At 41.5% G+C, this 14894-nt stretch overlaps 1 protein-coding gene across 5 annotated transcripts in view; it reads left to right on the top strand.

The window, feature by feature from the left end:
• The window catches only part of BRD7 (bromodomain containing 7), a 227341-nt gene that overhangs the window by 191534 nt on the left and 20913 nt on the right, over positions 1-14894 (top strand). For 4 of the 5 annotated variants that reach the window (XM_060254446.1, XM_060254449.1, XM_060254448.1 and 1 more), the window contains 6 exons: positions 3056-3264; positions 4848-4977; positions 6969-7026; positions 8951-9095; positions 11612-11722; positions 14440-14675. In XM_060254446.1, the coding sequence (XP_060110429.1) occupies positions 3056-3264; positions 4848-4977; positions 6969-7026; positions 8951-9095; positions 11612-11722; positions 14440-14675 (889 nt within the window). The remainder of the gene's footprint in view (positions 1-3055; positions 3265-4847; positions 4978-6968; positions 7027-8950; positions 9096-11611; positions 11723-14439; positions 14676-14894) is intronic. The other variant, XM_060254447.1, reaches the window with a different exon arrangement.

Below are 14894 nucleotides of genomic sequence, written 5' to 3'. Positions count from 1 at the left end.
CTCTGCTTTTTGCGATCGCAATAGAACCTCTTGCTAATGCTATCCGTGATACCAATATTATCACTGGTATCCCTATTAGAAAGAAACAAATTAAGGTGTCTTTGTTTGCAGATGACCTAGTGCTTTTTGTTACAAAACCTAAGTCTTCTTTACCGGCTGTCTTTGATTTATTATCTGTATTTTCTTCTATATCAGGCCTTCGAGTAAACCCATCCAAAACCATTCTTTATCCCATCACAATTTCGGATGCTCTCCAAGACTCCATCTACTCTAATTATCACTTTAAAAAAATTGATAGATATTGGACATATTTGGGGATCAATATACCTTTGAAATTGGGAGATATTTTTAAAGTTAATCATCATTTATTGATTAAGGACATTCTTACCCTGCAAAAGAATAAAAATTCTTCACTCATTCCCTGGAATGAAAAAATTCAGATTATTAAATCTTTTATTTTCCCCAAATTTCTGTTTTTATTTCGAGCCATTCCTATTCTTATTCCTGAGGATTTATTTGTGGGTTGGCGTCGTTCGTTCTTAAGATATATTTGGAACAAGGGCTTGTCTAGAATAGGGTATGCAACTCTTATTCGTTCTAAATCCTCAGGGGGTCTGGCTCTTCCGGATCTCCATAAATTTTATGAAGCTGCCATTTTAGGTGGTCTTATTAGATACCATGATGCTGACTTAAATTCAGGTTGGAAGGCCCTAGAAGATACCTATCTAAATAACAAATCGTTTCACTCTATATTATGGGAATTTCCGAAGAATAGACCTCCTATTATCTCCTCCAACCTTTTTCTTAAAGCTATTTTTCAGATTTGGGACAAACGTCGCCTCTCTTTAGCCCCTCCAATATCTCCACTATCTCATTTTGTGGATGTTTCTTGGTTTCAACCGGGGTTTTTTTTACAAGTCTTTTCCAATTTGGAAAAAATATAACCTTTCTAGGTTTGTGGATATTTTGTCCAATGGAAAAATGCTCGACAAAAAATCTTTGGAAGAGAAAACTGGTGGGACAAAAATCCCATGGTTTGAATACTTGCAAACTAACAACTTGGTGACATCACTCTTAAAGAAATACAATTTCAATCGACCTCTTACTTTCTTTGAACACTTGCTATATTCTCCTTTTTTAAAGCGGAAGGGACTGATTTCATTTATTTATAAGGGTTTGCTAGACACTGATGCTGTTGATTTGTTATCCTATCAAGAAATTTGGCAAAGGAATAGTTCAATTAATTTTCAGGAGGATGTTTGGCAACAAATCTGGTCATCTCCTTCGTATGTTTCAAAATCATTGAATATACAATTACAAACTCAAAAAATTTTGTTTCGGTGGTATTTAACACCTCAGAGATTAAGCCATATGGCGATAAATCAATCCTCCAAATGTTGGAAAAATTGTGGAGAGGTGGGCACATTTACACACTGCTGGTGGTCTTGCCCGAGGGTGCAGTCGTTTTGGGCAGTAATTGTGGCAAAAATCAAGGATATCACGGGCTATAGTTTACCCTTAAGATTGGAACTCATTTTGCTTGACTGTTGGAAAGATATTTCTATTACTTCTCTCAATAAATCCCTGATATCCCTTTTACTAGCTGCTGCTAAAATGGTGTTAGCCCAATTTTGGAAATCTCCCAATATTCCTCCAGTTAAAGCCTGGTATGCTAAAATCTGGGAGGTCTATGCGATGGACAAGATAGCAGATAGTTTATGCAATATAAACAATTCAGAAAGTAACGAATCTCTGATGTACAAGTGGCTTCCATTTCTTAAATTTTCTTTTGGTCCTGTAGATCAGATGCGTACATGTATACCTGGTAGATATTATGACATTATTAATTTGATGTAATTAATATATGGACAGAGTATTTATTTTTTAATTCAGCTGCCAATTTTGTATGTGTGTGTGAATGTATGTATGTGTTGTTTTGTTTGTATTTTGTATATATATATATATTTTGTGTTCTGCTGGTATGCTATGCTTATACACAAAGAATGATTGCAGATACAGTCATTGATTGCTTTATTTGTATGTTTATTAAATTCAATAAAAAAGTTTTTGGACCAAAAAAAAAAAAAAAAAAGTTTGTGGACTCTTATCTGGGAGAACCGGGTTTGATTCCCCACTCTTCCACTTGCACCTGCTGGAATGGCCTTGGGTTAGCCATAGCCCTGGCAGAGGTTGCCCTTGAAAGGCAGCTTCTGGGAGAGCCCTCTCAGCCCCACCCACCTCACAGGGTGTCTTGTGGGGGGAGAAGATATGGGAGATAAATCTTCAATTCTTCTTCTCTATATCGCCCAGTCAGCCTGATGGCTAAACAGGGATTGTACTTGAGTATCTGCAGACCTAGTCCAATACCTGCGCCACTGCACTGCATCAAATAAATATTAACAGGTTTTAGTTTTGAGGGGAAAAGGTTTTCCAAATATTTTAGAATTTCAAAAACATATGAGATGATCAAAATCGTATTAATTTGTTCAGCTTCATTTTGCAACAAAAGATGTGAACTGTTTTGCAGATGTGAGGGAGCAGTTCTGATGTAGCTGCTGAAAAATTCTTCAGGGAGCTCAGAGTGGTGTATACGTTTCCCCCCCTCAACCAGTAGCATTTCAGTGACTTGAGATTGGATCCAGATACCCTTCCCACTGCAGCCGCACCTCATGTCATTTTGCAGGGTCCTTATCAGCATTTTGTGAAGATCATTGTGAGGGAAGATGTGGGAAAGTTCTGTCCTGCTGTTGAAACATTCGGTATCTTTCCTGCAGTGATCAGCATAGTGAAAATCTACATGACAAATTTCTATGTTTACATGACTTACTGTATAAGAAATTGTTTCTTTTTGCCAGCCAGTTCACACTGATAGATCTTAGATCAGGCTATCACATTTCTCCTGTATTTGTTTTTTATATAGTTCAGGTGTTTAAACAGTAATGGTATTTAATCTTTGCAGCGAAGCACCTATAGTGCTTTTAACTAAATTCAGGTAAGTGTTGCAGATTATGTCTTAAGTCTTAACCAGGTTTCCCATTTCCTGTCCTCCTTCAAGACTATATCGAAAAACCCTTAAAGCTTGTGTTAAAAGTGGGAGGAAATGAAGTTGCTGAACTTTCTACTCAGAGTTCAGTACCTGATCCTGGACTGTACGAGGACAAAAATGAACATGAAAAACACAAAGACAAGAAAAGGAAGAAGAGAAAGAAAGCAGAAAAGCAAGCTCCAGGAGAAGAAAAAGAAAAAAGAAAGAGAAAAGTCAAGGTAGTTTTTAAAGCAAGATTTTTTGGGGGGTTTTTTGGAGGCGTCTTTTAAAATGTAAAATGATTTTACATTTATCTTACAAACGAGTATGCTGGGTAGTCTTTGGGACAGTCATCCAGCCCTGACTCCCTTTCCTTCACGTGTTTGTTTATTTGTGCCGACGAATTTGCAGTATCATTGTTCAGTTTAATTAGATTTCCAGAAAGAATGACTGCTTTTGCAGTTCGCCTTCCATGGTTTTCTCTGCTGACATGCCTGGTATCAAATATAAAGTTGATCTTTCAACGTCAGTAACTTCTGCAAAAATGCTTTCTTTTAAACCACTGGATGGTTTGTTACAGCAGCTGTCCGTTCCCAGCATTAATCTACGCACGCAATATGGAACATCACACAGAGAAAACTATTGATCCCGAGCTTGTTAAATCATGAGCAAACTAATGATTCCATTGTAACTTATACAAAGGAAAAATTTTAAATCACTAGTAAAGCGCAGAACTAGTAAAGCAGGACTAGTAAAGCAGAGAACTAGTTCGTAACTAACTTTAATATTAGTGTACTCTCGCTGACAGCTATCCAGTGATAATTTATTGCTATTTTAAAAATTATATTTAAAATGCCTTGCTTTTTTTTTTTTTTACACTCCAGAAGGTGGCTACTCAGATCAATGAACAGTTGTTATCCCCAAACATAAAAACTACAAACATGGAAATCATTAGCAATGGAGCCGGGGGGCGGGGGGGTGTAAAAATCAATAGGAACAGTTGGCCAGATAAACACAGACGCAGGTGGAAGTACAGTAATCAATAAGTAATCAATAAAAGTAATCAATGAAACTGCCCTGGATCTCCAGAGACTGTCTTAGAAAGCAGCCTGGGTGTTGCAGCAGCATCCCAGACAGGGCAAGACTGATTTCCTGGGGGAGGGAATTTCATAATCTTGGCATCATGGCGAAAAGACCTCGGTCCTGTGGGCACAGAAGAAGTAATTAGTGAAACTGTTCCAACAGAAGGTTTCTAAACTGTATCTTCCTATTTGAGGTTCAGTGAACACATCTGGGGAGTCAGAAATCTGGTGAATCAGAAAGGTTTCTGATGAACCATCATTTGTCCATCATTTTACATGTCTGACTGTATGGAGGATATCTGTGATCAGAATACCAATATTGCAGCATAGGGGCCAGGTATGCTGAAAAATAAAACTGACGCAATGTTATGGTTGTGGCTTTAGAATTTATAGCTTGCTTTTTTAACAGAGTTTTAATGGATTGCTTTGCTTATCTGAATACTGCATCCATTTCAGGAAACTGTAGCTAGGAGATTAGACCTAGCTACCGAAAACCGTAGCTTTTGTCAGTATTGTAGCTGTATCACGGACCATGTGTTTTTCTTAACTATTATGTCTCCCTTTATTGACACAAGTTAGTGTTATCTTCCAGTAGGTGGAGACAGCACATAAAGCATAGATCTGTGTGGAACTTTTCCATTCCCATAATTAATATCCAGCTGGAGTGAAAGAGGAAAAGAAACTAATAGTACATTGTGACTGCTCACTAAATAATTTGATTTATCATTTTTTGTCCTCAGGAAGACAAAAAGAAACGAGATAAAGACCGTGGAGAAAGTGAAGGAGAAAGAGATTTGAAAGGCCAAAACACTATAAGATTAGAATTGCCCCCAGAAAAACCTCTGGCAAGCAGTTTAGCAAAACAAGAAGGTAAAAACCATATTTATTACATTTATATCGTAACAACTTAATCAAATGGGTCTATTTATTAAATTAATTTTGGTCAGAAGCCTTAACTAGGTAACAAAGTTTATGGTACAAAAATACTGCAAGCATTTTTCATCCAGTATTTTGAAACAAATGCCAAAACAAAACAGAAACTATGTTTTTAATAGCTATTTCTGTTCTCTCCATCATTATTCAACGCAATGTAATGGTTAGAGTGTGGGACCAGGTTCTGAGAGACCCAGGTTCAAATTCCAGCTCTGCCATGGAAGTGCTGTTCGTGACCTTGGACTGATCACACACTCTCAGCCTAATCAACCTCACAAGGTTAGAATCATAGATTTGGAAGGGACCTCCAGGTTCATCGGGTCCAACCTCCTGTGCAATGCAGTAAATTCACAAATCCCTCTCTCCACACCCCTAGTGACACCTGCTCCATGTCCCGAAGATGGCAAAAAAACAACCTCCCAGGATCCCTGACCGGGCTGGGCTAGAGAAAAAATTCTGCCTGATGCCAAAGTGGTGAACAGCATTTCCTTGGGTGTGTAAGAAAGGGCCACAAGAACTGATCACTGGTGCGACCCTTCCTGCCCTCCGTCTTGTGATCTGCCCAAGTTCACAGAATCAGCATTGCTGCCAGATGGCCATCTAGCTTCTGTTTAAAAACCTCCAAGGAAGGAGAGCCCACCCCTCCCCGACCCCCGAGGAAGCCTGTTCCACTGAGGAACCGCTCTGTCAGGAAGTTCTTCCTAATGTTGAGCCAGAAACCTTTCTGATTTAATTCCAGCCCATGGGTTCTGGTCCGACCTTCTGGGGCAACAGAAAATAACTCTGCGCCATCCTCTGTATGACAGCCCTTCAAGGACTTGAAGGTGATGATCATATCACTTCTCAGTCATCGCCTCTCCAGGCTGATGTTATGAGGGTGAAGTAGAGAAGAGAACACAGTAAGCCACATTGGGTCCCCATTAAGGAGAGAGGCCTGGGAGAAGCAAAATAAATTATGTGTAATTGACCAACATCTGAACACTCCAGTTTGATTCAAATTGATTGAGTTTGTTTTTTGGTATCTGATGAAGGGGAGTGTTGACTCTCGAAAGCTTATACTCCCAAAAATCTTGGTCTCTTAGATGCTGCTGGACTTGAATTCAGGATGGCTGCCCTCTGAAACTGGGTTTATTTTTGTACACCAAAATGTGTTTTGAAAACAGGGCTGGGCTTACCTGTAACTGTTGTTCATCAGTGTCTTCTGTGCAGACACACATTGGGACTGCATTTGCACAGGCTGGCCATGGAAATTGGGGGGTTTTTAGCTTAAAAGTCTACAACTGGGCAGTTTGTCTCTGTGCTAACTGAACGTGAGGATTTTTCCACCAAAAGCATCACGTGACCTGGGACAGACTGCCCTCATTCCCTCTTTTTTTGTAGCAGGAGCTCCTTTGCATATTAGGCCACACCCTCCTGATGTAGCCAGTCCTCCAGGAGCTTACAGTAAGCCCTGTAAGAAGAGCCCTGTAAGCTCTTGGAGGATTGGCTACATTAGGGGGGCATGGCCTAATATGCGAAGGAGTTCCTGCTACAAAAAAAGCCCTCGTTCCAACTATTTGTCTTGAGCAAATAAGCATAAACATAATATTACTGAGAGCTCACAGTGGGGCAGGAGGGAGGGGATGTGTACCTGCCCAGAAGGTGTTGATGAACAACAGTTACAGGTGAAGCGCAACCCCGTTTTCATCAGCTGTCTTCTAGTGCAACCCCACAGTTATATTTAGTGGCGAAAGCCTGCTAACACGGCGATTGCCTTCTGATTTAGAATTGCATTGTAACAGGGGAAACAGATTCCTGTTACATTAGTTGGATTTTAAAATGCATGCCAGTGTTTCGTCTAAAAATCTAACATTAGAGTGAGACTAAGAATCACTGGATTTTTTGTGTGCACGGTATTCATTTATTTCCCCTTTGTCTTTTTGGTTCAGAAGTGGAACAGACGCCGCTTCAGGAAGCTCTGAATCAACTTGTGAGACAGCTGCAAAGGTGGGTTCTTGTTGGCATTTACATCGGCAGGGATTAATCATTGGCTCAGCACAGAAGAGGGCTATTCGGCATTCTTTCTCCTTGTTTTTTTTAAGTTTGCAGTGTTTTTTTTATTTTAAAAGTGTTATTAGTTTCAAGAAATTAGGAATAGAGAATGGGGGGGGGTGGAAAATAAAAGTACATATTAATCTTTTTCCGTATAGAAAATACTTTCAAAAAGTACAAGTCTGCATCTGCAATATTTTCTTAAAATACATAAATTGTCCGTTATTATTATATCTAAACTATACATCATCATTATAGTATTTTAGGTTATAAATCTTTTCGCTATAATGTCTATTGATTTTGGCAAATCTAATAAAGGCAATCTTGTAGTACAGCGTATAGGAAAAAAAGGAGAAATAAGTTCACACCGTAAGTTTGCAGTGTTACACTGTTATTTGCCATTGCACAAGCAGCTCATGCATAAAAACAGCTGACATTTTTGTGGGTAATTTAAAGCATGTTTCAGGTATAATGCTAATTGAGTAGTAATTTTTTTTTCCTGTTAAAACCCAAAGATCTGTTGAAGAGGTTCTAGAAAATATTGACTAAGTTGTGATTCATGGATCACTTTGTGTGGATTTCCCTTCCAATTGTGTAAGATGTCTGTGAAAGTGAGCAGCTCGTGGTTTAGATTTACCTCGATTTAGAACGATTCCCCCCCCCCCCCCCCCAATTTTGATTGTGGTTTTTGGTTGATGCTTGAATGGTTTTTATGCCTTTAACTGTTGGCATTGTGATTATGCTTTAAAGATGTGAGCTTCCGAAAAACTTTCATTGAGGACAGTAACCAAATTTAAGAAGATGATATTGGATTTATATCCCACCCTATAGTCTGAATCTCAGAGTCTCAGAGCGGTCACAATCTCCTTTACCTTCCTCCCCACCCCACAACAGACAACCTGTGAGGTAGGTGGGGCTGAGAGAGCTCTTACAGAGGCTGCCCTTTCAAAGACAGCCCCGTGAGAGCTATGGCTGACCCAAGGCCATTCCAGCTGGTGCAAGTGGAGGAGTGGGGGATCAAACCCAGTTCTCCCAGATAAGAATCCGCACACTTAACCATTATACCAAACTGGCTCTCAATAAATATTATTGGTTTTCCACAAGGGAAAATTATTAGATTAGCTTTTCTCCTAAGAATTACCTCATCAAAGAAGTAATTACTCATTTTAACTGACTTTGGAGCTAAATGAAAACTTTATTCTTATTACCTTTGTGGGGTGTGATAACTGGGCTCAAAGTTAGACCCGTTTGATGAAGATATAGATTTGGGGTCTCTGTGGTCTTAGGTAGAGTTCATGAACATCCCCTACTGCCAAATCCTTTAACCAGAGATGCCGGGGATTGAACCTGGGACCTCCGGCATGCAAAACAGGTGCTCTACCAGTGGTCCACAGCACCTCTCGCCATATGCATTATTGCTCCATGCAGCCTTGAAAGGCGGGCTGTTCTCACGCAAGGGTGCTTTATATGAAGGTGAAAGAGTACTATTTTTGCAGGCATGCAGAAAGCTGGTGTTTAAAACTTCCCCTGCTATTGATATTATAATATATCATTGCATTTTTTCAGAGGGGAAAGAAGCAGAAAACTGTGGCATCTGCGGTTTGGCTTAGAAATGTCAAATGCATTAAAACAATAACTGACTGGCATTTTTGAAAAAATTATCTGTTTGAAGGAACATTTGCAAGGCAGTGCCCTCCATCGCTTTGAAGAAGCGCAAGATTGTATTGGGGCAAAGTCTCTCTTGTTTCAGTTCAGTTCAGTGGCTTCTTTCAAGTTGGAGTCTTCTCTCCCTATTTAATAGCGAGGCCTGCCTGTTCTTTGTTACGTGTATATATATAAAAAGAAATGTAAAAAGGCTCTTCTTTTCATTCCTTAACAGAAAGGATCCAAATGCTTTCTTTTCATTTCCTGTGACTGACTTTATTGCTCCCGGCTACTCCATGATCATTAAACACCCAATGGATTTTAGTACCATAAAAGAGAAGATCAAGAACAACGGATACCAGTCCATAGAAGAACTAAAGGTGCTTTTAATTTATATTTCAGCTGCAGAGAGGGGATTAAACATTGACACTTTCTGGTGCCAGCGATTGCATTGTACAGGTCCCCCCCCACCCCCACCCCCCAAATATTTTATTCATTTGTGGGATGAACTTTTCGTAGTTTATGAACACACGGAATCAAAAATCGGCACATCTGGCTTTGAGAGTGTTTCCCGTTCGCTTTCTTTGTGGGAACCAATTCCTTTGTGTGCACCTTCGGGAGGCTCTCTTTAATATCAAACTCGCCGGGACAAAAGTGCACTTTTTAAAAAGAATCGGAACAGCCAAAAATATTTTGGTAGCACTGGAAACTTGATAACCAGATCACCGATTCTGACAAGCGTATTCGTGAGAGATGGAAATAGAACTGGGTTTCACAGTCAGCAAAACATATCCTTGTGAAAGGTGACTTTGGTGACTCTTCATTATAGTAAACGAATTAGATAATTGCTATTTAAATATAATCATAGAAGGAAGCAGATTTTATGCCTGGTTTTCTCATTGTAGTCCTTGACTTCTAGAGTAAAAATGATTGCATTTAAAATTTGATGAATTTGTTCCCCCTCAAAAATTAGGAACTTAAAGCCCTGACTTAGATTGCTCATGCAAGCTCGATCTCGTCAGAACTCAGAAGCTAAGCAGGGCTGACTGTAGTTAGTACTCAAGGGGCAGGCTCCATTCAGCCATCTCTGAATATCCTCCAGGCCCCCAGTAGGGGTCAGTCACCAGAGGTCGCCATGACTTCCAGGTGCAAACACACACACGCGCGTGCACGCACACACATACACATATATAAAATACAAAAAAAAAAATTAGGAGCTAAATTCAAAGTGTCTCCTTTTTTTTTCACGTTAGAGGGACACATTGAGCTTCTTTAACCCCCTAAGCTAAAATTCCACCCCATCCTACTCCCTGCTCCTGTTCTATTTCTACCAGTTTGGTGTAGTGATTTGGTTTGCAGACTCTAATCTGGGAGAACCGGACTTGCAACTGCTGGAATGGCCTTGGGTCAGCCAAAGCTCTCGTAGGAGTTGTCCTTGAAAGGGCAGCTTTTGTCAGAGCTCTCTCAGCCCTACCTGCCTCACAGGGTGTCTGTTGTGGGGTAGGGGGAAGGTAAAGGAGATTGTGACCACTCTGAGATTCAGAGTACAGGGTGGGATATAAATCCAATATCATCTTCTTCTACCTTTTCAAGAAGAACTTAAGAATTTTCACCATTGCTTGATTACTATTTCCCATCTGACAAGCCCAGTTATATGATTTCCTGAGAAAAACATTTCTGTCGAATGCCAGTCCTATGGAAGGCTGTCGAGAGTCAGAGCCTTTTGAACCAACATTCGAGACCTAAAACTCCCTTCAAAGAATACAAAGAGACCCTTTCCACAATACAGGGACTCAGACCGAGAAAAAGACTGGGAATGCACCAAAAAAAGAAACAGGGCCATGGGGGTGGGGGGGACGGTGGCCTTGCAACTGAGAACAGGAGCTTCTGTGAAATCGGTCATTAACATACGGGTTGATACAGGGAGAGAAGGAACAGAGCATCGTTTTGTTTTGCTAAGCCAGCATCTGCATGCACAGTCAGCTCAGTATTTGGATTCTGGCTTAGCCAGAATGAACTGTGCAGTCTGTCTAAAATACTAATCATCCAAATCGTTGCATACAGTTCAAGCTCTTCCCCACTTTGCTCATGGAAAGAGGAAAGGTGTGAACTGTATTTTTACATATATATATTTTTAGAAATTATCAAATTTTGCCCAAGCAGGTCTCCATGAATCAATCCAAGACAAATCACAATTTCAGTTAAATGCAAATAGACTTTTCAAAGGCTGAATCCAGACGCAGTGGAGGAGTGCATAGCTACTTCATGCCCTCGCTTTGATGGCCTTATCTGTAGCCAGGGGTCGTTTTGTAGAAAAATAGGTGGTGGAGCTCATTAGCATAACTCATTAGCATGTGCCACACACACCCCCAGCCAAAAGCTACCTGATGTAAGAAAGGAAAGTCCTGGGCGAGCAAGGCCTGCTTGGACTGGCTAGAGATTGCTCTCCTGGGCCGCCTCCCCCCCAGTCAAAAGGCCAGCAAGCCACCAGCCACCCCAAACCACATAAGAAGTGGAGAAAGGGTGGTGCGGGCTTCTCCAGTGGCTGCTAGGGGTGTGGCAAAGCCCCTGGTGGCTGGCTGGCTGCCCGCTCTCCTAATCCAGGGATTGTTATGCAGCTGCACCTACTATTCAGTGGACAAGGTAGGTGGGGAAGAGAAGGGGGAATCCTCAGAAAGGTTCAGGAGCTGTGCTCCTGTGAGCTCCTGCTGAATCTGAGGCCTGTCTGTAGCAGTAGAATATAGGAATAAGAGTAGTAGTAGTAATTCATGCATCACATGAGAAGAAGCTGTTGCTTTCTTTGTTCCCTTCACTGGACATCATTTTTAAAGGAAAATGGCTAGAAAACATTCTTAGAAACCTCTGCTCACATGCTATAATTTTTCTGTTGACACAGGACAACTTCAGACTGATGTGTGCTAACGCTATGGTCTACAACAAACCGGAAACCATTTATTACAAGGCGGCAAAAAAACTATTGCATTCAGGAATGAAAATACTCAGCCAGGTAACAAGAGTTAAGTGGGGGGAGAGAAAGACCATTGTGTTCTCACGGAAGAGTAATTAATTGCTGGGTCGTTCATTCTTTACGTATGTAATTGTACTCTTTTTTTTTTTTTTTTTAAACAGTTTTGGATTTGTTTGCTTACTTCATTTATCCCCTGGCGTTTCTACCCACTGGGGACCCAAAGCTGCTTATATCATTCTCTTCCCTATTTGAACCTCACAACCATTCTGTGCGGTAGATGGTGGCAGCTGCAAGCATAGGCAGCTTCAAGAGGGGATTGGATGAACCTATGGAGCAGAGGTCCATCCGTGGCGATTAGCCACAAGGCATAGATGGAACTCTCTGTCTGTGGCAGTGATGCTCTGTATACTTGGTGCCTGGGGGGGCACAGTGGGAGGGCTTCTAGAGTCCTGGCCCCATTCGTGGACCTCCTGATGGCATCTGGTTTTTTGGCCACTGTGTGACACTGTGTTGGACTGGATGGGCCACTGGCCTGATCCAACATGGCTTCTCTTATGTTCTTATAGCCAGCTTCAAGAGGGGATTGGATGAACCTATGGAGCAGAAGTCTATCAGTGGCTATTAGCCACAAGGCATAGATGGAACACTCTGTCTGTCTGGGGCAGTGATGCTCTGTATTCTTGGTGCTTGGGGGGGCCAACACTGGGAGGGCTTCTAGTGTCCTGTTCCCACTGGTGGACCTCCTGATGGCACCTGGGGTTTTTGGCCACTGTGTGACACAGAGTGTTGGACCACGTGGGCCATTGGCCTGATCCAACATGCCTTCTCTCATGTCCTTAAGTTGAGAATGTGCAACTAGCCCAAAGTCACCCCAATGTTTTACTTTTAACAGTTAGCCAATTTGGCAGTCCTGACTGAGCAGAATGACAGAGTATAGAATCAGGGATGTCGAACTCATTTGTTATGAGGGCTGGATCAGACATAAATGAGACCTTGTTGGGCCGAGCCATGTCAGGCCGGGCCATGTGTGTACCTATTTAAGATTAGGTAGCAGAGATATAAACTTTATAAAGGACAGACAAACACAATTAAAAATTCTTTTTTTAAAAAAAAAAACCCAAAATAAAACATGCTTCAAATATTATCACTCATTGGTCTTAAAGATGCTTTCTTTGTATCTCTCTCATGGGATCCAGGGAACTGGGCAAAGGAAGCTCTGGCTCTTTCGTTCCTCAGCCAATAGAAGGAAGAGAGGCTTGGCTCAGTAGCTCTGCTGTGCAACTGAGAGAGCCTGGCAAAGCAAGCTCTCCCTCCCTCCTTACTCCCCAAGGGAGGAGCCTCAGCCAATGGAGAAAATAGAGGCTTTGCTCTGTAGCTCCTGTGCAATTGAGCAAGCCTGGCAAAGCTAGCTGGGATGCAGAAGGAAGCAAAAGAGAGGGAGAAGGAAGCAGATGACAGCCAGTTGCTCAGGGGCCTGATAGGAACCCCCCCAGGCTGCATGAAGTGGCCAAGTTTGCGGATGACACTAAATTGTTCAAGGTGGTGAGAACCATAGAGGATTGTAAGGAACTCCAAAGGGGTCTGTTGAGGCTGGGTGAGTGGGCATCAACGTGGCAGATGTGGTTCAATGTGGCCAAGTGCAAAGTAATGCACATTGGGGCCAAGAATCCCAGCTACAAATACAAGTTGATGGGGTGTGAACTGGCAGAGACTGTTCAAGAGAGAGATCTTAGGGTCGTGGTTGATAATTCCCATGCTGGGAATTACTAGGAAGGGAATTGAAAACAAATCAGCCAGTATCGTAATGCCCCTGTATAAATCGATGGTGCGGTCTCATTTGGAGTACTGTGTGCAGTTCTGGTCACCGCACCTCAAAAAGGATATTATAGCATTGGAGAAAGTCCAGAAAAGGGCAACTAGAATGATTAAAGGGCTGAAACACTTTCCCTTTGAAGAAAGGTTGAAACGCTTGGAGCTCTTTAGCTTGGAGAAACGTCCACTGCGGGGTGACATGATAGAGGTTTACAAAATAATGCATGAGATGGAGAAAGTAGAGAAAGAAGTACTTTTCTCCCTTTCTCACAATACAAGAACTCGTGGGCATTCGATGAAATTGCTGAGCAGACAAGTTAAAAAGGATAAAAGGAAGTACTTCTTCACCCAAAGGGTGATTAACATGTGGAATTCACTGCCACGGGAGGTGGTGGCGGCCACAAGCATAGCCACCTTCAAGAGGGGGTTAGATAAAAATATGGAGCAGAGGTCCATCAGTGGCTATTAGCCACAGTGCGTATATGTGTGTGTGTATATATATATAATTTTTTTTTTTTTGGCCACTGTGTGACACAGAGTGTTGGACTGGATGGGCCATTGGCCTGAACTAACATGGCTTCTCTTATGTTCTTATGTTTGACACCCCTGGTATAGATCCTATAAATAAATTATTTTTAATTTAGCATTTCGTTCAAAAATTCTGCAGTTTCATGGACTGGGTCCTATGAGCTTTTCAGCCATGTTCAATGGCAGCATATCCGTGATCACCAGTTACTGGGGGGTGGGGTAACAGTGGAAAGGGGGCTGGGCTCCTCTCCTGTTTGGCCTCTGCAAAAGAAAGGATGCTAGACCAGATGGCCTGCTGGTCTGATCCAGCAGCATTGTTCAAGATCTTCAGTTCACAAACTTTCACTGCGATTAGGCTGGTTTTCATGGAGAAACTGGATAAAATTTTTAAAAGTGCATTTTTGTTTTGTTTTGAGGAACGAATTCAGAGTTTGAAACAGAGTATAGACTTCATGGCAGACCTTCAGAAAAGCAGGAAGCAGAAAGATAAAGCGGATCCACCGTCAGGTGGAGAAGACGACAACGGTCACAAGAAAGACCCGAGTTCCACGGAAACAGACCTCAGAGACTGTAAAACTCCCAGCAAAGAACACAAAAAGTATATCACAGGGGCTGAGTATTTCTTTCATTTCAGCAAAATCAGGAGCAAGAGGTGATACCCTAAAACATTTTTTGGAATTGACATCTTACCTATCCCCTTCCCAAAATCGGATTCATTAGGGCATTCATTCTTTGTTAGAACTGCCAAGAGGGAATGTTGTAGCAGATTAACAATCGTTTACAAAATGGTACTGAACTTATTTTCTTGAATTGTCTTTTTAAAAATTTATTTTCCATTAAGACTACAGATACAGAATTAATTGGTGTCTTG

The sequence above is a fragment of the Heteronotia binoei genome, chromosome 14 (assembly GCF_032191835.1).
Source record: "Heteronotia binoei isolate CCM8104 ecotype False Entrance Well chromosome 14, APGP_CSIRO_Hbin_v1, whole genome shotgun sequence".
Classification (NCBI taxonomy): Eukaryota; Metazoa; Chordata; class Lepidosauria; order Squamata; family Gekkonidae; genus Heteronotia; species Heteronotia binoei.
The sequence above is the reverse complement of the archived record's forward strand: the minus strand, read 5'-3'. Positions and strand labels throughout refer to the sequence as shown.